We start from the raw sequence: 15211 nt of genomic DNA, 5'->3' as shown, positions 1-15211 counted from the left end.
TCAGTCTTGTTCTACTCACTGAGTTCTACTGAATTAACTCACCAGTGACACTGAGTCGACATTCACTATAGCTCACACCATAAGTTGTGTTCACTTCACACAAGTACAGGCCCGAGTCTTCAGTCCTGAGTCTGGACACATGAAGTCTGATTTGTCCTTCTCTGAGGACGTCTTTGTCACACTGGACTCGTCCTTTAAACTGTTCATCCTGAGACTGTGGGACCGTGACACCTTCATGTAGATAATACAGGACTGAAACCTTCTGATCAGTAATCAGTTCACAGTAGACAGAAAGAGAGTTGAGGGAACTGTCAGTGTTGGTTGTGAACGTCCATTCCAGTGTGATGTTATGGTTCTCCTCTGCCTGATAGGAGGTCTGTGTCACATTCACTACAAATGTTCCTGTTGAGGAGACAGAGAGGGAAAGTGAGGACCAGACAAAGTGACAACTTTAACATGTGAGCCTTTAAACTCCATCTAGAGATGTTTCTGTGGACAGTTTAGTGATGCTCTCAGTGCTGTAGAGGCCTTCCTCCTTACAGATTGAAAGATGGAAGTCTGAAAGTGTATTTGGACTTTTCTCTTCATGGATAATAAAGTGAAGGTGGAAACTAACCACAGACACAGGAGGTCAGGTTGATGAGCAGCAGGATCCAGCAGATCATCTTCTCCCTGTGAGAGGAGACAGCGGTGAAGAGTCATAAACACATCAGGTCAAAGTTCAGTCCTCACATGTACCAGAACAAACATCTGCAGTCTGTCTGTAGTCATTACAATACTCCTTTGTATTTATTATCCTGATTATTACACACAACTGGCCAAAGCATTTCCTCACTGCACACCAAGACTCAATGCTGATGATAAACTGCAGTAATGTATTTCTGTCACAAGATGGAACCGGTAGTTAACTCTACACTATGGCAACAAATGGATCAAGATGTTCGCTGAGCTGTGTTGCTGCTGGCTGAAGAGGACACGGAGAGTTCAATCCAACAGTAAACAAAGAACAGAATATTACAGTATATTAACTTAGATTCAGTTTTGTGAATATGGAAGGACTGTTCAGCATCCTACATTGTGAACCTTGCAGCTTGAATATAATAAACAACATACAAATGTAGGTGTCGAACAGTGGCGTGCACAGACTTTTTGAAGGGCAGGGGCGAAAAAAAAAAAAGGGCACTTTAGCACACATTTTTCAACAATTGGGCCACGAGCCCCCCCCGTGCACGCCACTGGTGTCGAGTAATTGACATAATCATATTGCCTTTAACAGAGTCTACACAAAGGTACTCCTCTTGGAACAAATGTCTGTATGTGTTTTAATCTCTTGCGATTTATGAACTGCAATGCTTTTTATATCTCTATACATCTCTATCCCTAGACATAAAGTTTAAGAATGAATTTAAATTACCATACAAAATAGACATATACAAATATGAAAACACTAAATACAAACAGCCTCATGTTGTAATGATCTGTGTCACAATAACACTGCCTCTCAATAACAGTGCATCATATTCTATAGGCTGATCATGAAATCTTCTTTAAAGTAGGTTATCAGTCAAGCAGGGGAGTAAAAAGTAGCATAAATATGTTGCAATGTGATGATAACAGACCTATGACATGTTATAAAGGTTTGTTACTATAAGTGCAGCTGTTACTGCAGGTGTTTAATGGCACACAGAGTCGCGTTAATGTGGATGAGATGATCAGTGGCTGTCACTGAATGGATCACAACTGTTGTAAATCTTGTTTTCATATAATAATAATAATAATAATAATAATAATAATAATAATAATAATAATACCATCATGAATAAATAGGCTACATTACCTTGTATGTCTTCAGCCTCATGAGCACGAAAAGCCGCTTCACAAGATGATCTCGTATAGTCCGATCCATCAGCATTGTCACCAACATGAAACCCCCTTCAGACTACAGGGATTCTTCGAAAGCACAAGCACGCCTCCTTTACTAGCCTTCTGAGAAAGGCTGAACCATTTCAGCATTACAGGGGCCCTCGAAATACTACACGGCCATAGAACATGAATTATCTGAGCAAATTATGTATTATAATATGTAAGCCTCTTGTTAGTTCAGAAATAAAATTGATGTAGTTTCTTGCTAAAATCACCCAGGAAGCCCTTCACACCCCTCACTACAAACATGGTTCAGTCCTGTGTGGTATCGACCACAGCTGACTGAAGGGGAGTTAGGGAAACTTCCCCCACTGATCTCAGCCTGCCAATACCAATGTGTAGGTACTGAGTGGCGGATCTGCTACTGACCTCAGATCAGTGTGATGCTGTACAGCTGCAGTAGGAGGTGAAAAGATGAGACATTCTTAACACAATGTGCCACAGCAATAGAAATACAGTGTTTCACTGCTTGTATAGAGAATTGACACTTTATCACCTTGTAGGTTAATCCCTCCGTCTTCTATGATCCCTAAATCTTCCTTGAGGGAATATGACTAAATTGACTAAAGCTAAAGAAAGGTGTCATTAGAAGAAGCAACTGTAACAGGAAATGTGGTGGTTGGTTTCCTGTTGTTTGCTGTCTAAGATATTTCTAGGAAGTTTGGAGAGCAGTTTCTAGGTAATCTGGGCCCAGTTTTTACCTGAGGTCAAAGATGATAACAATCACCTAAAATATATTTTCAATATTTTTATATTATCATTACTGTACATTTTGCATGACTTTGTTTTCCAAAAAATACATTTCAATTGAACAAGTTCAAAAAACTTTTATTATTTATCTGCAATCACAGACATAATGTATTGTACAAGTATTTCATGTGCATAGATAGATAGATAGATAGATAGATAGATAGATAGATAGATAGATAGATAGATAGATAGATAGATAGATAGATAGATAGATAGATAGATAGATAGATAGATGAGGCAAATCTTAAGTATATAACTAAAACTAAAATACTCTACACACATCAAATCTAATTCAGACTGAATACATACAATGTGTTAAACTTTCAAAAGTCCAAAGGAGAATCAAAGAATTAATTATTGTTCAGCTGTCACACTGAAGCACCATCATTATTCTAGGAGGCACCATGAAAGAATATGAGTGTGACACTGAGATCATATGCACAAAGAATGAGTTTGTAGGAAACTCTTCAGTAGTCTCTGAGGACCAGTGTGTAGGATTTAGTGGCATCTAGTGGCGAAGCTGCAGAATGCAAACAACTGAACACTCCTCGCCCTCCACTTCCAAGAGAGAGAAACTTTAAAAGTGGTGAGAAACACAAACGGCCTCGTGTAGAGCCAGTGTTTGGTTTGTCCGTTCTGGGCTACAGTTCAGTTCAACATGGCAGAAGAGGACCGCATCTTGGCTAAAATGTACACCTTGCAGGTCATAAAACAATCTTCATTTAAACTCGACATAAATAAAAACAATTCCACCAAAATGTTCTTTACATTGTTCCAACAACAATCACCAACTCTGCATTGGCTGAAATAAACCCTTAATTCACAGAGGTAGATGAGAAACACCATCAGTTTCACATGGAGACACTCACATACACTAACAGGCACAGAACAGTAAACAATGCTATTACTCCACTATATATTTACACAGCAAATAGTTGTTTGCTGCTATATTCATTTTATAAATCTCATACATACGTACACACGCACAAAGTACAAAAGGGAATCGAAGATTTAACTTCAATCATCACATTTATGCACCATTGTTATTCCCAGAGGTAGCATGGTAGAATATTAGTCTCTTTTTATTGCTGTACGGCCACTGGGACAGATTATCAATCTCTCTTAATACATCCAACTTGCAGTCAAGGCACAGATTCATAAAGACTGCATGACATCACCACTGTGTTTAACAGGTGGGGAGGCCCAGTGGGTTAAGGTCTGAGGTTTGTACTTACAGCAGATGTTACTGAATGACCATAAAATGTTTCACTGTGGTTCTGCTGGACACTGGTGACTCTTGGTGCAACCAGATTACACACATAAATAATAACAATGTCCAGAATACATGTAACATTAACAGCAGCCTGAGGAAGAGATAGAGTAGTGATGTGGAATGGACTACTGCATTACATTAACATAGCAGTATGGCCAAAGTGCAAACATCAAAAGACAGGATGGCCTAAACATTAATATAACAATAAAATAACCTTGGTAATAGGAGGTAGTAAGAGCAATATAAAAAAGGGTGGCTTCAACTACACACACATTCACTGATTATTCACTTAACAGGTAGAGGTAGAACAAATAACTTCCGTGTTGTGTTGAGTTCACTCTTCCACACGAGGTATTTAAACATTGATCAAAAGTCCAATAAGGACTGAAACTGCTGCTGGTAATACTGTACACAAACCAAAATAGGGCGCGATCCTCCCCCGGCTCGCTGGCTTTGACGGCTCGTTCATGGTTCGATCGCTGCCTGCTGCAAAGAGATTAAACAAATGAGTCACTGTGTGCAGATTTCTCTTTACATTAAATAAAAGAATAATGAACATTATGTTATTGGATTATTATTGCATTAAAACATAGGCATTCATTTAAGTAGCTGGTAGAATAATAGATCATCATTTGTTTGTTGATTTTTTATAGTTACTTACTGTGTTTGCTGTCTCACTTTGTGTCAGTTCTCATGTGAACAGAGCGACTGTGTCTCTGCACAGCAACCAATGGGACTGATTGATTGCTATAGCTGTCAATTTTAGTCCTTGAGTTCATAGTTACGTGCTTTATTTGTTAACTGCTATAAGGAATATAACTCTCCTTTGTAGTATGCATGAGAGGAGATGCTGCGAGATTTGTGGACTTCTATGTAGTGTCTGCTGATAATGTAGTGGGCTGGTCTGGACACAAAATGCCAGGGCTGAATTTTTGGCCCAGTCCACCCCTGTCTCCGCCTCTTCACCTCCTCTCTCTCTGATTGGTGTTGAACAACAGGCTAACAAACGGACCACCAACCATGAGGAGCAGAGGCGTGTCAACCAGTAAACAACACGCCTTTCATGAATCTCTGCTGAATCATGTTCTGTGGAGCAGAAACATGATGATCGCCTCTGCTGAATCATGTTTTCAGGAAAGGCGTGTTGCTCAACACCAATCAGAGAGAGAGGACGTGAAGCGGTGGAGAGGATGCATTACAGTATCTTTGGAGCTTGGAACAAGGGAGAGGTGATGGTCACCCGTTTGTATGAAGTGCAGCCAACCAGGTGAGTAATGAATCTATATTGATGTTGGTGTTAATCAGGAGTTAACTTCAGTTGTAAAGGTTGAGTCTGTATATTTGAATAGAACAGCAGGAACAGCTGCACGTTTAATACCAACAAACTGTTTCCAGCTTCTATTATCGCTCCGTGTTCTTCTACATAGTTCAAGGGGAAAACTATATTTATATATATATGATTCTTATATTGTAAGATCTGACAACTGCATCGTTGTTTGTGTTTATTTGTTGTTTTGTCATTCATCTTGGTAAATGTTAAATGGACAGGCGTCTTTTCACATGATGCCCCACCTTAAAAGCCATGTGGTAGGCTATACGACAAAGTAAACCGGTTTAACGCCCTGAAGTTACCTAACTCTTTCAGTTCACGGTGTTTTCTAGTAGTTCTTCTAGTTTTCTATTGCTACTTTTAAGTTTACTGTTCCCTTTTTTGGTTTGACTGGTTGTAAAGCATGTAGCAAAACATTATCACCCAATTCTGTTTCACCTTGTTAGTCAACTTCACTCCAACTCAGTACCACCAATTTTACACAATTACATAGCAGCACCCAGTGGTGGGCAGGTCAACCTGGCAGGAATATCACAGGTGGGGAGAAATTGAATAAAATGTCCATAATTCAGAGTAAGTAGTCAAGTAATCAATTTTACTTGAAATGAGTGCAGACAGAGTCATTTTTAGGCAGTTATATGGAAGAAAATCCTATTTTTGATGTAAATGAAAAGTGATCAAGGGTCAATTTGAGCCAAAGACCACAGAAGGGTCAACATCATCACCTCATCTAGAGCTTCCAAACACATGTTGTCTTTGATCGTTGGCAGAGATAAATTCCTGGCAGAGTTTCTTCCTGTCCAAGGCATCAACCTTTTCTTGAGTATGACAAACTTCCACATAGTTCAGGCGTTTGTGGCGGGGACGGCCAATCCCACAAGAAAAGGCAGAGCCAATAGAGGAGCTTGTGGGCGGGTCTAAACTAACAGGCTTCAGCTTGAGCGGCCGTTTTCCTCGTGGTCCTAGTGCTTGACGAGTCTCTGTTTACTATAGTAACATTGTTTTTGGACGGTACAAACTGCAGGGGACCGAAACGACCTTTTGAATAAGTGCAGGGGACATGTCCCCTGTGTCCCCCCGCCAAATTACGTCCATGCTCAGGTCAGTCTAATCCTGAGGAAAACACACACACACACACACACACACACACAGATATGAAACTATTCTTTCATTTTTATTTGTGGATTCACACAAACACATTTAATCAAACTTCATCTGATGATTGTTTTACTGAGTAACCATCAAAGATGTTGGATTGAACTCTCAATGTCCTCTTCAGCTCCATGTTTCCTGCTGATGGTGCAGAGTTTAACCTCTGGTGTCACCATATAAAAGATATACATCACTATGTATGTGTTTATGACTCTTCACCGCTGTCTCCTCTCACAGGGAGAAGATGATCTGCTGGATCCTGCTGCTCATCAACCCGACCTCCTGTGTCTGTGGTTAGTTTCCACCTTCACTTTATTATCCATGAAGAGAAAAGTCCAAATACACTTTCAGACTTCCATCTTTCAATCTGTAAGGAGGAAGGCCTCTACAGCACTGAGAGCATCACTAAACTGTCCACAGAAACATCTCTAGATGGAGTTTAAAGGCTCACATGTTAAAGTTGTCACTTTGTCTGGTCCTCACTTTCCCTCTCTGTCTCCTCAACAGGAACATTTGTAGTGAATGTGACACAGACCTCCTATCAGGCAGAGGAGAACCATAACATCACACTGGAATGGACGTTCACAACCAACACTCACAGTTCCCTCAACTCTCTTTCTATCTACTGTACCCTGACTACTGATCACAAGGTTTCAGGCCTGTATCATCTACATGAAGGTGTCGAGGTCTCAGAGTCTCAGGATGAACAGTTTAAGGGTTAGGTTTAAGTTTAAATTAATTTGTGTAATAATGTAATGTCATACATGAAGTAATGTTAATGATGCTTCCACTGTGATCCCAGATGTTCCATGTTTGATGTCAGACAGTTAACATCAGAAGTAGAGCAAAGACATCTAAACAGCCATCGTCTGATTGATCCTCCACTGTAAGCTCTCCAAAATGTCCCAGTTGTTTGAGTTGTCAGTGTATGAAGAGTTTCTCAGAGGAATCATTCACATTGAGCTGTAAGTTGGTTCAGTCATTGATCGCTCTGTTCTCCCTCCAGCTGTTATCAATCATCAGTCTTAAACAATGAGTCTGAATCAACAAGACAACAGAATTAGAAGAGAATTGTTCATTATTATATCTTAATCCTCCTGATGGATATTGTTACAATGCACTGACTTTGTGCTCTTTATAATGTGTACATATTGTAAATAAATCTCTCTTTATATGAGAGAAGTTGTTATGAATCTTCTGTGAATATGTTCAATAAAGTGCACACAGTGCAGATCTCAGATCTGTCTAATAAGTGATAGAGTTTGATGAGGCGTCCTATCAAAATAAAGGACAGTGTAAAGGTGAACAACAGTGCATTATTTGTGTGTATCAGTTGTGTACTATGACTCTTATACCATGGCCACTTACTGAAGAATATAAACGCAGGATGGGTTTTAATCTTTAGCAGCTTTTAACATCAGATATTGTTGCTGGTTAAGGGAAGACAGACAGGAGACAAAATGGTGGTTTGTCTTTATTTCACTTTCATTTTGGAAAAAGTAATAAAATGGATTCAGCCCCTCCTCCAGTCACGGGTTTCCTGTTAAAGTCATAAACCAGTATTTCCTCTGTTGTTTGCTGCTCGTTCGCCTGCAAACACGTAAGTAACTAAAACCTTCTGTATGTTTGATGTAGCCCTGTATAAAAATCATATACAGGGCTCAAGTGACAGAGCATAAAAATAATCTAACAGTATAATAACATGCTGTATTAAAAAAGTTCATATATAAATAGAGTTCATAATATTTAAAAATGGTTAAAATGTGTGCCAATTAAAAGCATAAATATAATATGTTAAGTTTAATAAATAAGACTATTTACAGTTAAGAGATACATTCACAAAATGTTCTTTAAGTTCATTAAGTCTGTTAAAATATCTGTGGTCCGAGAGAAAAGAAGAGAGGAAGAAGCCGTGTTTACATCAATCTAACCCGTTACCTATCACATGTCAATCATTTCATTCCTGTTTTGCCTTTGGTTGTGTTAAAATTCACGAGCCATTCACAGTATGTGTAAGGAGTGGGATTAGTGGCGCAGGTTAGTGTGGGGAGTAGTGAGCACGCATGAGGAGAAAAAACAGATGCTATCGACCAGAGAGCCAAGAGAGGAGCCATCTTGGTGTGGGGAGCATTTAAGTTTTATCGTGGAGGTCGACTACTCGTGGTCCTGATATAAACTTCTGTGTGACCTGCATGAAGATTATTGCATTTAAAGAACAGTTGTGGTGGTCATTATTAAAATAGCAAACATTATTAAGGGTACACATTCTTAAAGTAACATAATAAAAAGTTGTATTTTTCCTAAAACGAGCCCAGGGCCAGTCTCATTGTATAAACCACTCTAGCTTTATTTTTTAACTACATGGGACCTGGGTTACATTGATGTTTGTGTTTCATATTGGGTTCTTTATTGAACTACTTTCATCTTCAGCTGGAAACCTCCTCCAGGATCTGATCTTCACATTTCTTACAGTTTTCCAGGAGTTGATCAGTGACAGGACAATGTGCACAAATTCAGCAGCGAGAAATAAAAAGGCTTTTCCTTTCCTGCTGTACTCTTCCTACTGAGTTATTTAGTTCCTACTTAAGATTTAGTTGATGTTTGGATAGATGACACAATTACTGTCTGCATAGTTCCTCTGTGTTGAGTTCAAGTCCACAACAAGGAAATGAAATAAAAATATTTAAATATTCAACGTAAATATTCTGTATTTTTACTGCAACTTTGGTGTTTTCTCTTTATTGTTCTTTGTTTCAGCAAATCTTCATTAGTTATTTTTCATTTTGATCTGAATCATTAACAACAGTTTTTTCTTTTTCCAGATCATTATCTGACTGATGCAATGTTCACATTCACCTAGCACAAACACATGAACAGGTAGGACTTTGTTTCAAAGCTGAGGCTACTGCAGTAAATGTCCACTGAGATGATCTGAAACAAGACTCTGCACTCTGATGTTAACAGCTGTAGTAGCTCACAGTGTGTACAGTTGTGTATTACAATTGTAATTGTTGTATGGAAGCCCTGAGGGGGTATGATGACAAAGATTGTGCTGATTTTCTACGTAGATCTAAATAGTTTCCTCTCCTGTTTATGTGTATCTCTTGTGGCTGAAATGAGTATTACAACAACAAACATTGAAAAAAATCACGCATCGAACAACACTTTTCTTATTCACAAAAAGAAACTTAGAAACCTGTTGAGTCTCTGTAACTCATTTTATAACAGTCTAGACCTTCTTTATGTGATACGTGTCCTGACATCACTTCTGTTATGATTGGGCTCTATACAAAGAAAACTGATTTTAATAAAACTGATCACCATGACTTCTGTATTTATAACTACATTTATAAACATTACAGACCTTAAAGGAAGATCTTCTTCGTGCTGAGTGATCTACCAATCTGTCCTGTTTTAATAAAGTTCTTCTTCCTCTAATAAACCTGTCTCCTCTCTGACAGGGAGAAGATGATCTGGATCCTTCTGCTCGTCGGCCTGACCTCCTCTGTCTGTGGTTAGTAGGACTGAAACTAACAATTCATTTCATTAAAGATTAATCTGCTGATTATTTCCTACATTAATCCAATCAAACTGTTTATGAATGTAAAGAAAGTTGTGAAAAATCTCCCATAAAGACTTCCAGAGGCCAAAGTGACGTCCTTAAACTGCTTCTTTAGTTCAACCAACAGTTAAAAACCAAACATTATTTCATTCACTGTCATATATTACAAAGACAAACAGCAAACCTGCACATATGAGAAGCTGGAAGCAGCAAATATTTGGTTTTGTTGCACTAAAAATGACAATTAATGTAATCTAATTTCTATTTAAATGGATGAATCAAACACTAGTAGCTCTAGTGGTTAGTTTATGTGTAAGTCTCAGTACATCTGACAGAAATGAGGTGAAGATCGATGTCTGACTCTACATAACGTCTCTATTGTGCCTCTCTTTGCCCTCTCTCTCGTCTACAGGGATGTTTGTCTTGAAAAAGACTCCGACCTTCTATCAGGCAGAGGAGGACGATAACATCACCATCGGATGGGACAGTCCCATCATGTCCCTCACCATCCTGAGTTGTTTCTTCCAGTCAGAGCCTCTGAAGCTTTTCTATGAAATGGTTGACGGTGTGGAGTCCTCAGAGTCTCAGCATCAGCAGTTTGCAGGACGGGTGCAGTGTGACAAAGGCGCCCTCAGAGGAGGACGAGTCAGACTTCATGTGTCCAGAGTCACGACTGATGACTCTGGACGTTACTGGTGTGATCTGGCTGCTAATTATGACAAGATCAGGAGAAGATGGAGGCTAGAGACCACTGGTAAGCTGACTCAGCAGAACTCTAACCAGGACTCATGTTGCATTACACACTAAAAGTTTATACAGTGGACCTATTACCACCACTTCATTAAATGCATGGCGTCAAGATAAACATTCTAAATAATAGTGTAGATTTTTAATGTACATTTTTTGGAAACATTATTTGAAATAAAAAAACTGTTAAACTGGATTACACCGAATGTTAAGTGACTCTATTTTAGGAAACATTATTACTTACATAAGTACTTTGGTATTTTGTTTTCACAGAAGAAATAAGAGTTATTTTAATTAAGAAAGATTTTTTGAAAGTGTTTACTTTCAAAGTTTTAAGTAACCAAAACTCAATTTTGTAAGTTGAAAAACAGTCTTGGTTTGAGTACTTTTAGATTTTTTTGATTATACGAATAAAAATGTCAAAATGAAGTCAGTGTCCCCTTAAATTACTAAAGCTACTTGATCAAGAATGTTTGTTTAACTTACAAACTTGAGTTTATTTTACTTATCTGGGTTCACAGTGTAGCCTAATCAATGAACAAATTTCTACCAATTATTGATTCAGTGCTAATTAAAAATACCTTTTATTTGTAGAGGGAAAGCTAATTCTATGAACTCAATGTTGAACATTTGTTGAACGCAATTTCATTAGAGGTTGTCGTAATTTAAAAAGATCATGAATCTAACAGCCTCCTGATTTAAACCCACAGAACATTTCATCCTGAATGTGACCTCTGGTGGAGACAACAGTGATGTGTTCCTCACAACACCAATGTTACCTGAAGGTAGGTCAACATGCTGAGCTGTTACCATGGTTACTTATAGAGAAATAATACATCAGAGACCAACTGTTGTCATTTAAAGGCAAAAACTGGCTGGTTTTATCAACATACTTAACACAATTCACAAAACCACACACCCAAACTGCAAAATACCTCATATATCCTGCAAAATGAAGCACTGCTACCAAAACTACGTATAGCATTATCAAAATCAAACTTTTGCACCAAATGGCACACACTTCATTCATCTTACCAGATGTTTGTCTAACCAATGGCAAACATGTGACTTTATGTCAGATTGTTGTGTATTATACAGAGAACCTTGTTCAGTGCATTTAAAAAGTGCCATATTGAATTGCAAAATGTGTGTAAAGCTGACTTGAGAAGAGGTTTTGCTCTCTGTGTGTCAGTTTAAATAACTGTGCTATGCATGTCATTTTAGTGGGTTAGCAATTGGAAAAAAACTGTAATAATGCATTAGTATGTGTCAACAGACTGCAACAAACTTTATGTGATCAGCAGGTTTATTTTTCAAAAAGGTCAATAAGTTTGTTACAGTGCCACCATGTGGCCGAGTGCTGTAATTTCTGTTTTATGACTGATAGCTGATTGACCTAATGAGAGGCAGATATTTACTTGTTGTTATTTGTTTATTTAGTTTCTCATTGTCTCATTTTTACATTTGATGAACTGGTGTAAATGTTCTTGATGTGGTGGTCCAACACTACTGAGTAGATGCTCCTAATATCAGATACAAACACTGGTTTTATGTCTTCAGATCCAAACCACACAGCAAAAGAGCCGAAGAAGGAAAACAAATCAGCTTATTGGGATAACGTAAAAAGAGGTATCGGAGCTGCAAATGTCGGACTTGTAATATTTGGTTCTATAATATTAGCAGCACTCAATTTTCCCTCTTCTATTGTTTGGAATGTGATATACAAACAAGATTCTGCAAGTTGACTCTCAAACTGCACTGAAACAAGCTTTTGCTCCATACCAGCACTTTCAACTACTAACATATACTTAACTCATTAATCTGAATATATTGTAGTGGTGTGTGTTTGTACATATTGTATTGTATATATTTCATATTGAATGCAGTGATTGTAGATGTATATCTGAATGTGTTTGCCTTCGTCCATGCAGTCCATTGAAACTTGAGTCAGAGCATCCATCACAGTGGTGGATGTGAGAAAAGTTACTAGCTCACAATATGGGTCAGAGGAAACAGTGTGATCACAGTTTCGTACCATGGACAAAAAATATAGTAGTTTCTCGTTGGCTGAGATAAAAGATAAACCTGCCTACCTCATCTACCATGTATAATCTATGACATTTCACATTTTTTTTTACCCATTTTGTATTTAAAGCTCAATGTGAGGAATTTATTCATGATAAAATATATTTTTCTTTATATTCTATGGATCATGTAGCTGACTCCTGCAGGATGTAATGAAGTGTTCAGGTTCCCTGAAGATCCTTTAGATCTGCCTGTTCTGATGTGTTATGTACACTGGCAATAAGCTTTAACCTTTTCTTGTTGTAATGTGCAATTTAAACTGAAATGTACTGTTACTGTTTTATTGTTGCGGTTATTTACTGTGTTACTGATTATAATTCTTTCATTGTATGTGTGCTGTAAGAAAAGCTTTGAGTTGTTCACACTGCTATTAAGGATGAAGATCAGCAGAGGGAGCTCTTTACTTTAAGTTAGGTCGTCTTGTTTCAGTGGATTTTGTTTTCCAAGTTAAGGTTGTGAAAAGCTATCAAGCTTTCATTAGTTGCATTTTGGTTTAAAGTAGTTTCACTAAGAAGATTAATATTATATACGTATGTGATTTAATTGATAACATTCTTCCTCTTTTATTCACTTTATCTTATGAACTTTGGTTTTATTGAGTGTTTAAGATTTTATACCTTAAAGTTAAATAAATAAATCTAATGAATATTTCTGGAATAAAATAAATAAATACAAACTTTGTTGTTTCCATTTTTGTCAGAACTTTCCTTTTTCTGTGGTTGTAGTAAAACACCAACTCACATTATACTATGTGTACTATGTACAATAAGTACACATTATAATCAGTATGAAAGCACTGTAACAATGGCCATCATAATATTAAGATATAATCATTATTGCTGCTGTTCTTTTTATAATTCTGTGTCTTGTTGATTCCAGTCAAACTTATTCAATAGTCTTATAAAACATGTTATACTCTATATATGATTTTGTGTTTCCAGTTTCACTTCAAATCTCACATTCAATTTCTCTGAGGCTTCATATTAAAATCATCAACTGAAGGCGGCTGCAGTTTTCAGAAGCAGTGTCTCTCCACTGACCACAGTGCATGATGGGAAACTCTCTGCTTGCCCCCTAATATAAAACTTGTTATGCAATGCGTATTAGTAGTAGCCTCTTTGTTAGTCATTACAAAGTATGAATGCCTTATTCTGAATGAGCTCATTCTACAACTACTAGGCCATGAAGAGTTTCCCCTCAATAACCTGCTAATTACTGATTATTGACACTAACTGAGGAAGTTGTTGTCATCAATTATGATCTTAATGTGCTTTGTTCAGTATGGACATTATAAGGTGGTTGTACCACAAGAACGCTCATTCTCTCTTAATAACACTTAATAAATATGCTCTATTCTAATGTAACAAAACAGACAGTTGAACTATTAAAGGTGGTGGGCTGTTTTATTCATTTCATTATGTTTTTTTAAAGAAATCCATGAAAGAAAAATACCTAAATAGACAGATCAGTTTAAAGTCTTAACGTTTATTGTCATTGTTTTTGATCAACTTTTACTTCTTGACATTCTGGGTGTCTTGAACACACCCAAGTAATAACAGCCTCTCTCATATGAAAATAGGATTAAAAAATAAATGTACAAACAGTACATTAGGAAACTGTGAATCAACAAGACAACAGAATTATAACAACTAATTTAAACACAAAACCAAAGAATACAATGTAATACAAAAATATATATTTTATATTACAATTAGTTTTCTGACACTTTAAACAGATGTTGAAGGTAGAGAGTGTCAGAGTCTGTTGGTTTCATCAGTCAGGTGATAAACAGTTCTGATAGAAAGTCCTCCAGACAGAGTCCTGTTAGTCCTGATGGGTTGTGTCAACATCTGTACAGCTGCAGAGATGTTTCCTGTTAGCACGTTTCACTCACACGACCGGAGACTTTTCTTTTCTTTGTTTCTTTTTTTTTTTCTCTGTGGTAAATCTTCTGTCCGTCTGCTCGCGGCCACTTGTGACACCACGTGTTGTCTTCTTGAACTTATAATAAGCAGACGAGGCGTGATAGCTGGTCTTTCATGTTTACTTCACAACTTGCACATAACAACAGTTCAGTGCTACCCGCGTGGCTACAAACAACAACCGGCAGTAATGGAGTTCTTAACCTAGTGTACTCATAACATCACAGTAGGAGGTCCTCTAATGGAGCTACAGGCTATCTACAGTACTCAGATCAATGTCACGCCTCAACACACGTCACGAACACTCCTGCGTGTGTACATAAAGCTGTCGTACACAAATACAAATACAAACAGCAACTGGAGCACTTTAGGAGTTGAAAGGATCGAACCGACAACCTTCCGATTAGTGACCGACTCACTCTACCTCTGAACCACAGTCTCTCTGTCAGTATAGTATCTGTGGAACT

General features: G+C 37.7%; 2 protein-coding genes across 18 annotated transcripts in view; one reads left to right on the top strand and one right to left on the bottom strand.

Annotated features, from left to right (window-relative positions):
* Positions 1–15211, bottom strand: part of LOC127363560 (V-set and immunoglobulin domain-containing protein 1) — a 68091-nt gene that overhangs the window by 14468 nt on the left and 38412 nt on the right. For 4 of the 13 annotated variants that reach the window (XM_051400214.1, XM_051400213.1, XM_051400210.1 and 1 more), the window contains 2 exons: positions 617–672; positions 43–402 (listed from right to left, as the gene is read on the bottom strand). The exons of 5 other annotated variants lie outside the window; for them this stretch is intronic. In XM_051400214.1, coding sequence (XP_051256174.1) covers positions 43–402; positions 617–665 — 409 coding nt within the window. In that variant the 5' untranslated portion in view covers positions 666–672. Of the gene's footprint in view, positions 1–42; positions 403–616; positions 673–1837; positions 1934–15211 lie in introns of those variants that run through there. 4 more of the 13 variants (XM_051400215.1, XM_051400211.1, XM_051400219.1 and 1 more) reach the window with 4 other exon arrangements.
* LOC127363552 (uncharacterized) overlaps positions 7940–15211 on the top strand; it is a 53036-nt gene continuing 45764 nt past the window's right edge. For 4 of the 5 annotated variants that reach the window (XR_007884889.1, XM_051400151.1, XM_051400152.1 and 1 more), the window contains exons 1-4: positions 7940–8028; positions 9251–9305; positions 9890–9942; positions 10403–10744. Coding sequence is in view for 4 of the 5 variants with exons in the window: in XM_051400151.1 (XP_051256111.1) it covers positions 9298–9305; positions 9890–9942; positions 10403–10744 (403 nt within the window). In the remaining variant the exon portion in view is untranslated. Of the gene's footprint in view, positions 8029–9250; positions 9306–9889; positions 9943–10402; positions 10745–11447; positions 11523–12297; positions 13511–15211 lie in introns of those variants that run through there. The other variant, XM_051400155.1, reaches the window with a different exon arrangement.

This window comes from Dicentrarchus labrax, unplaced genomic scaffold (assembly GCF_905237075.1).
Source record: "Dicentrarchus labrax unplaced genomic scaffold, dlabrax2021, whole genome shotgun sequence".
In the NCBI taxonomy this organism is placed as follows: Eukaryota; Metazoa; Chordata; class Actinopteri; family Moronidae; genus Dicentrarchus; species Dicentrarchus labrax.
Note: the sequence above shows the minus strand (reverse complement) of the source record. Positions and strands in the feature narration are given on the sequence as shown.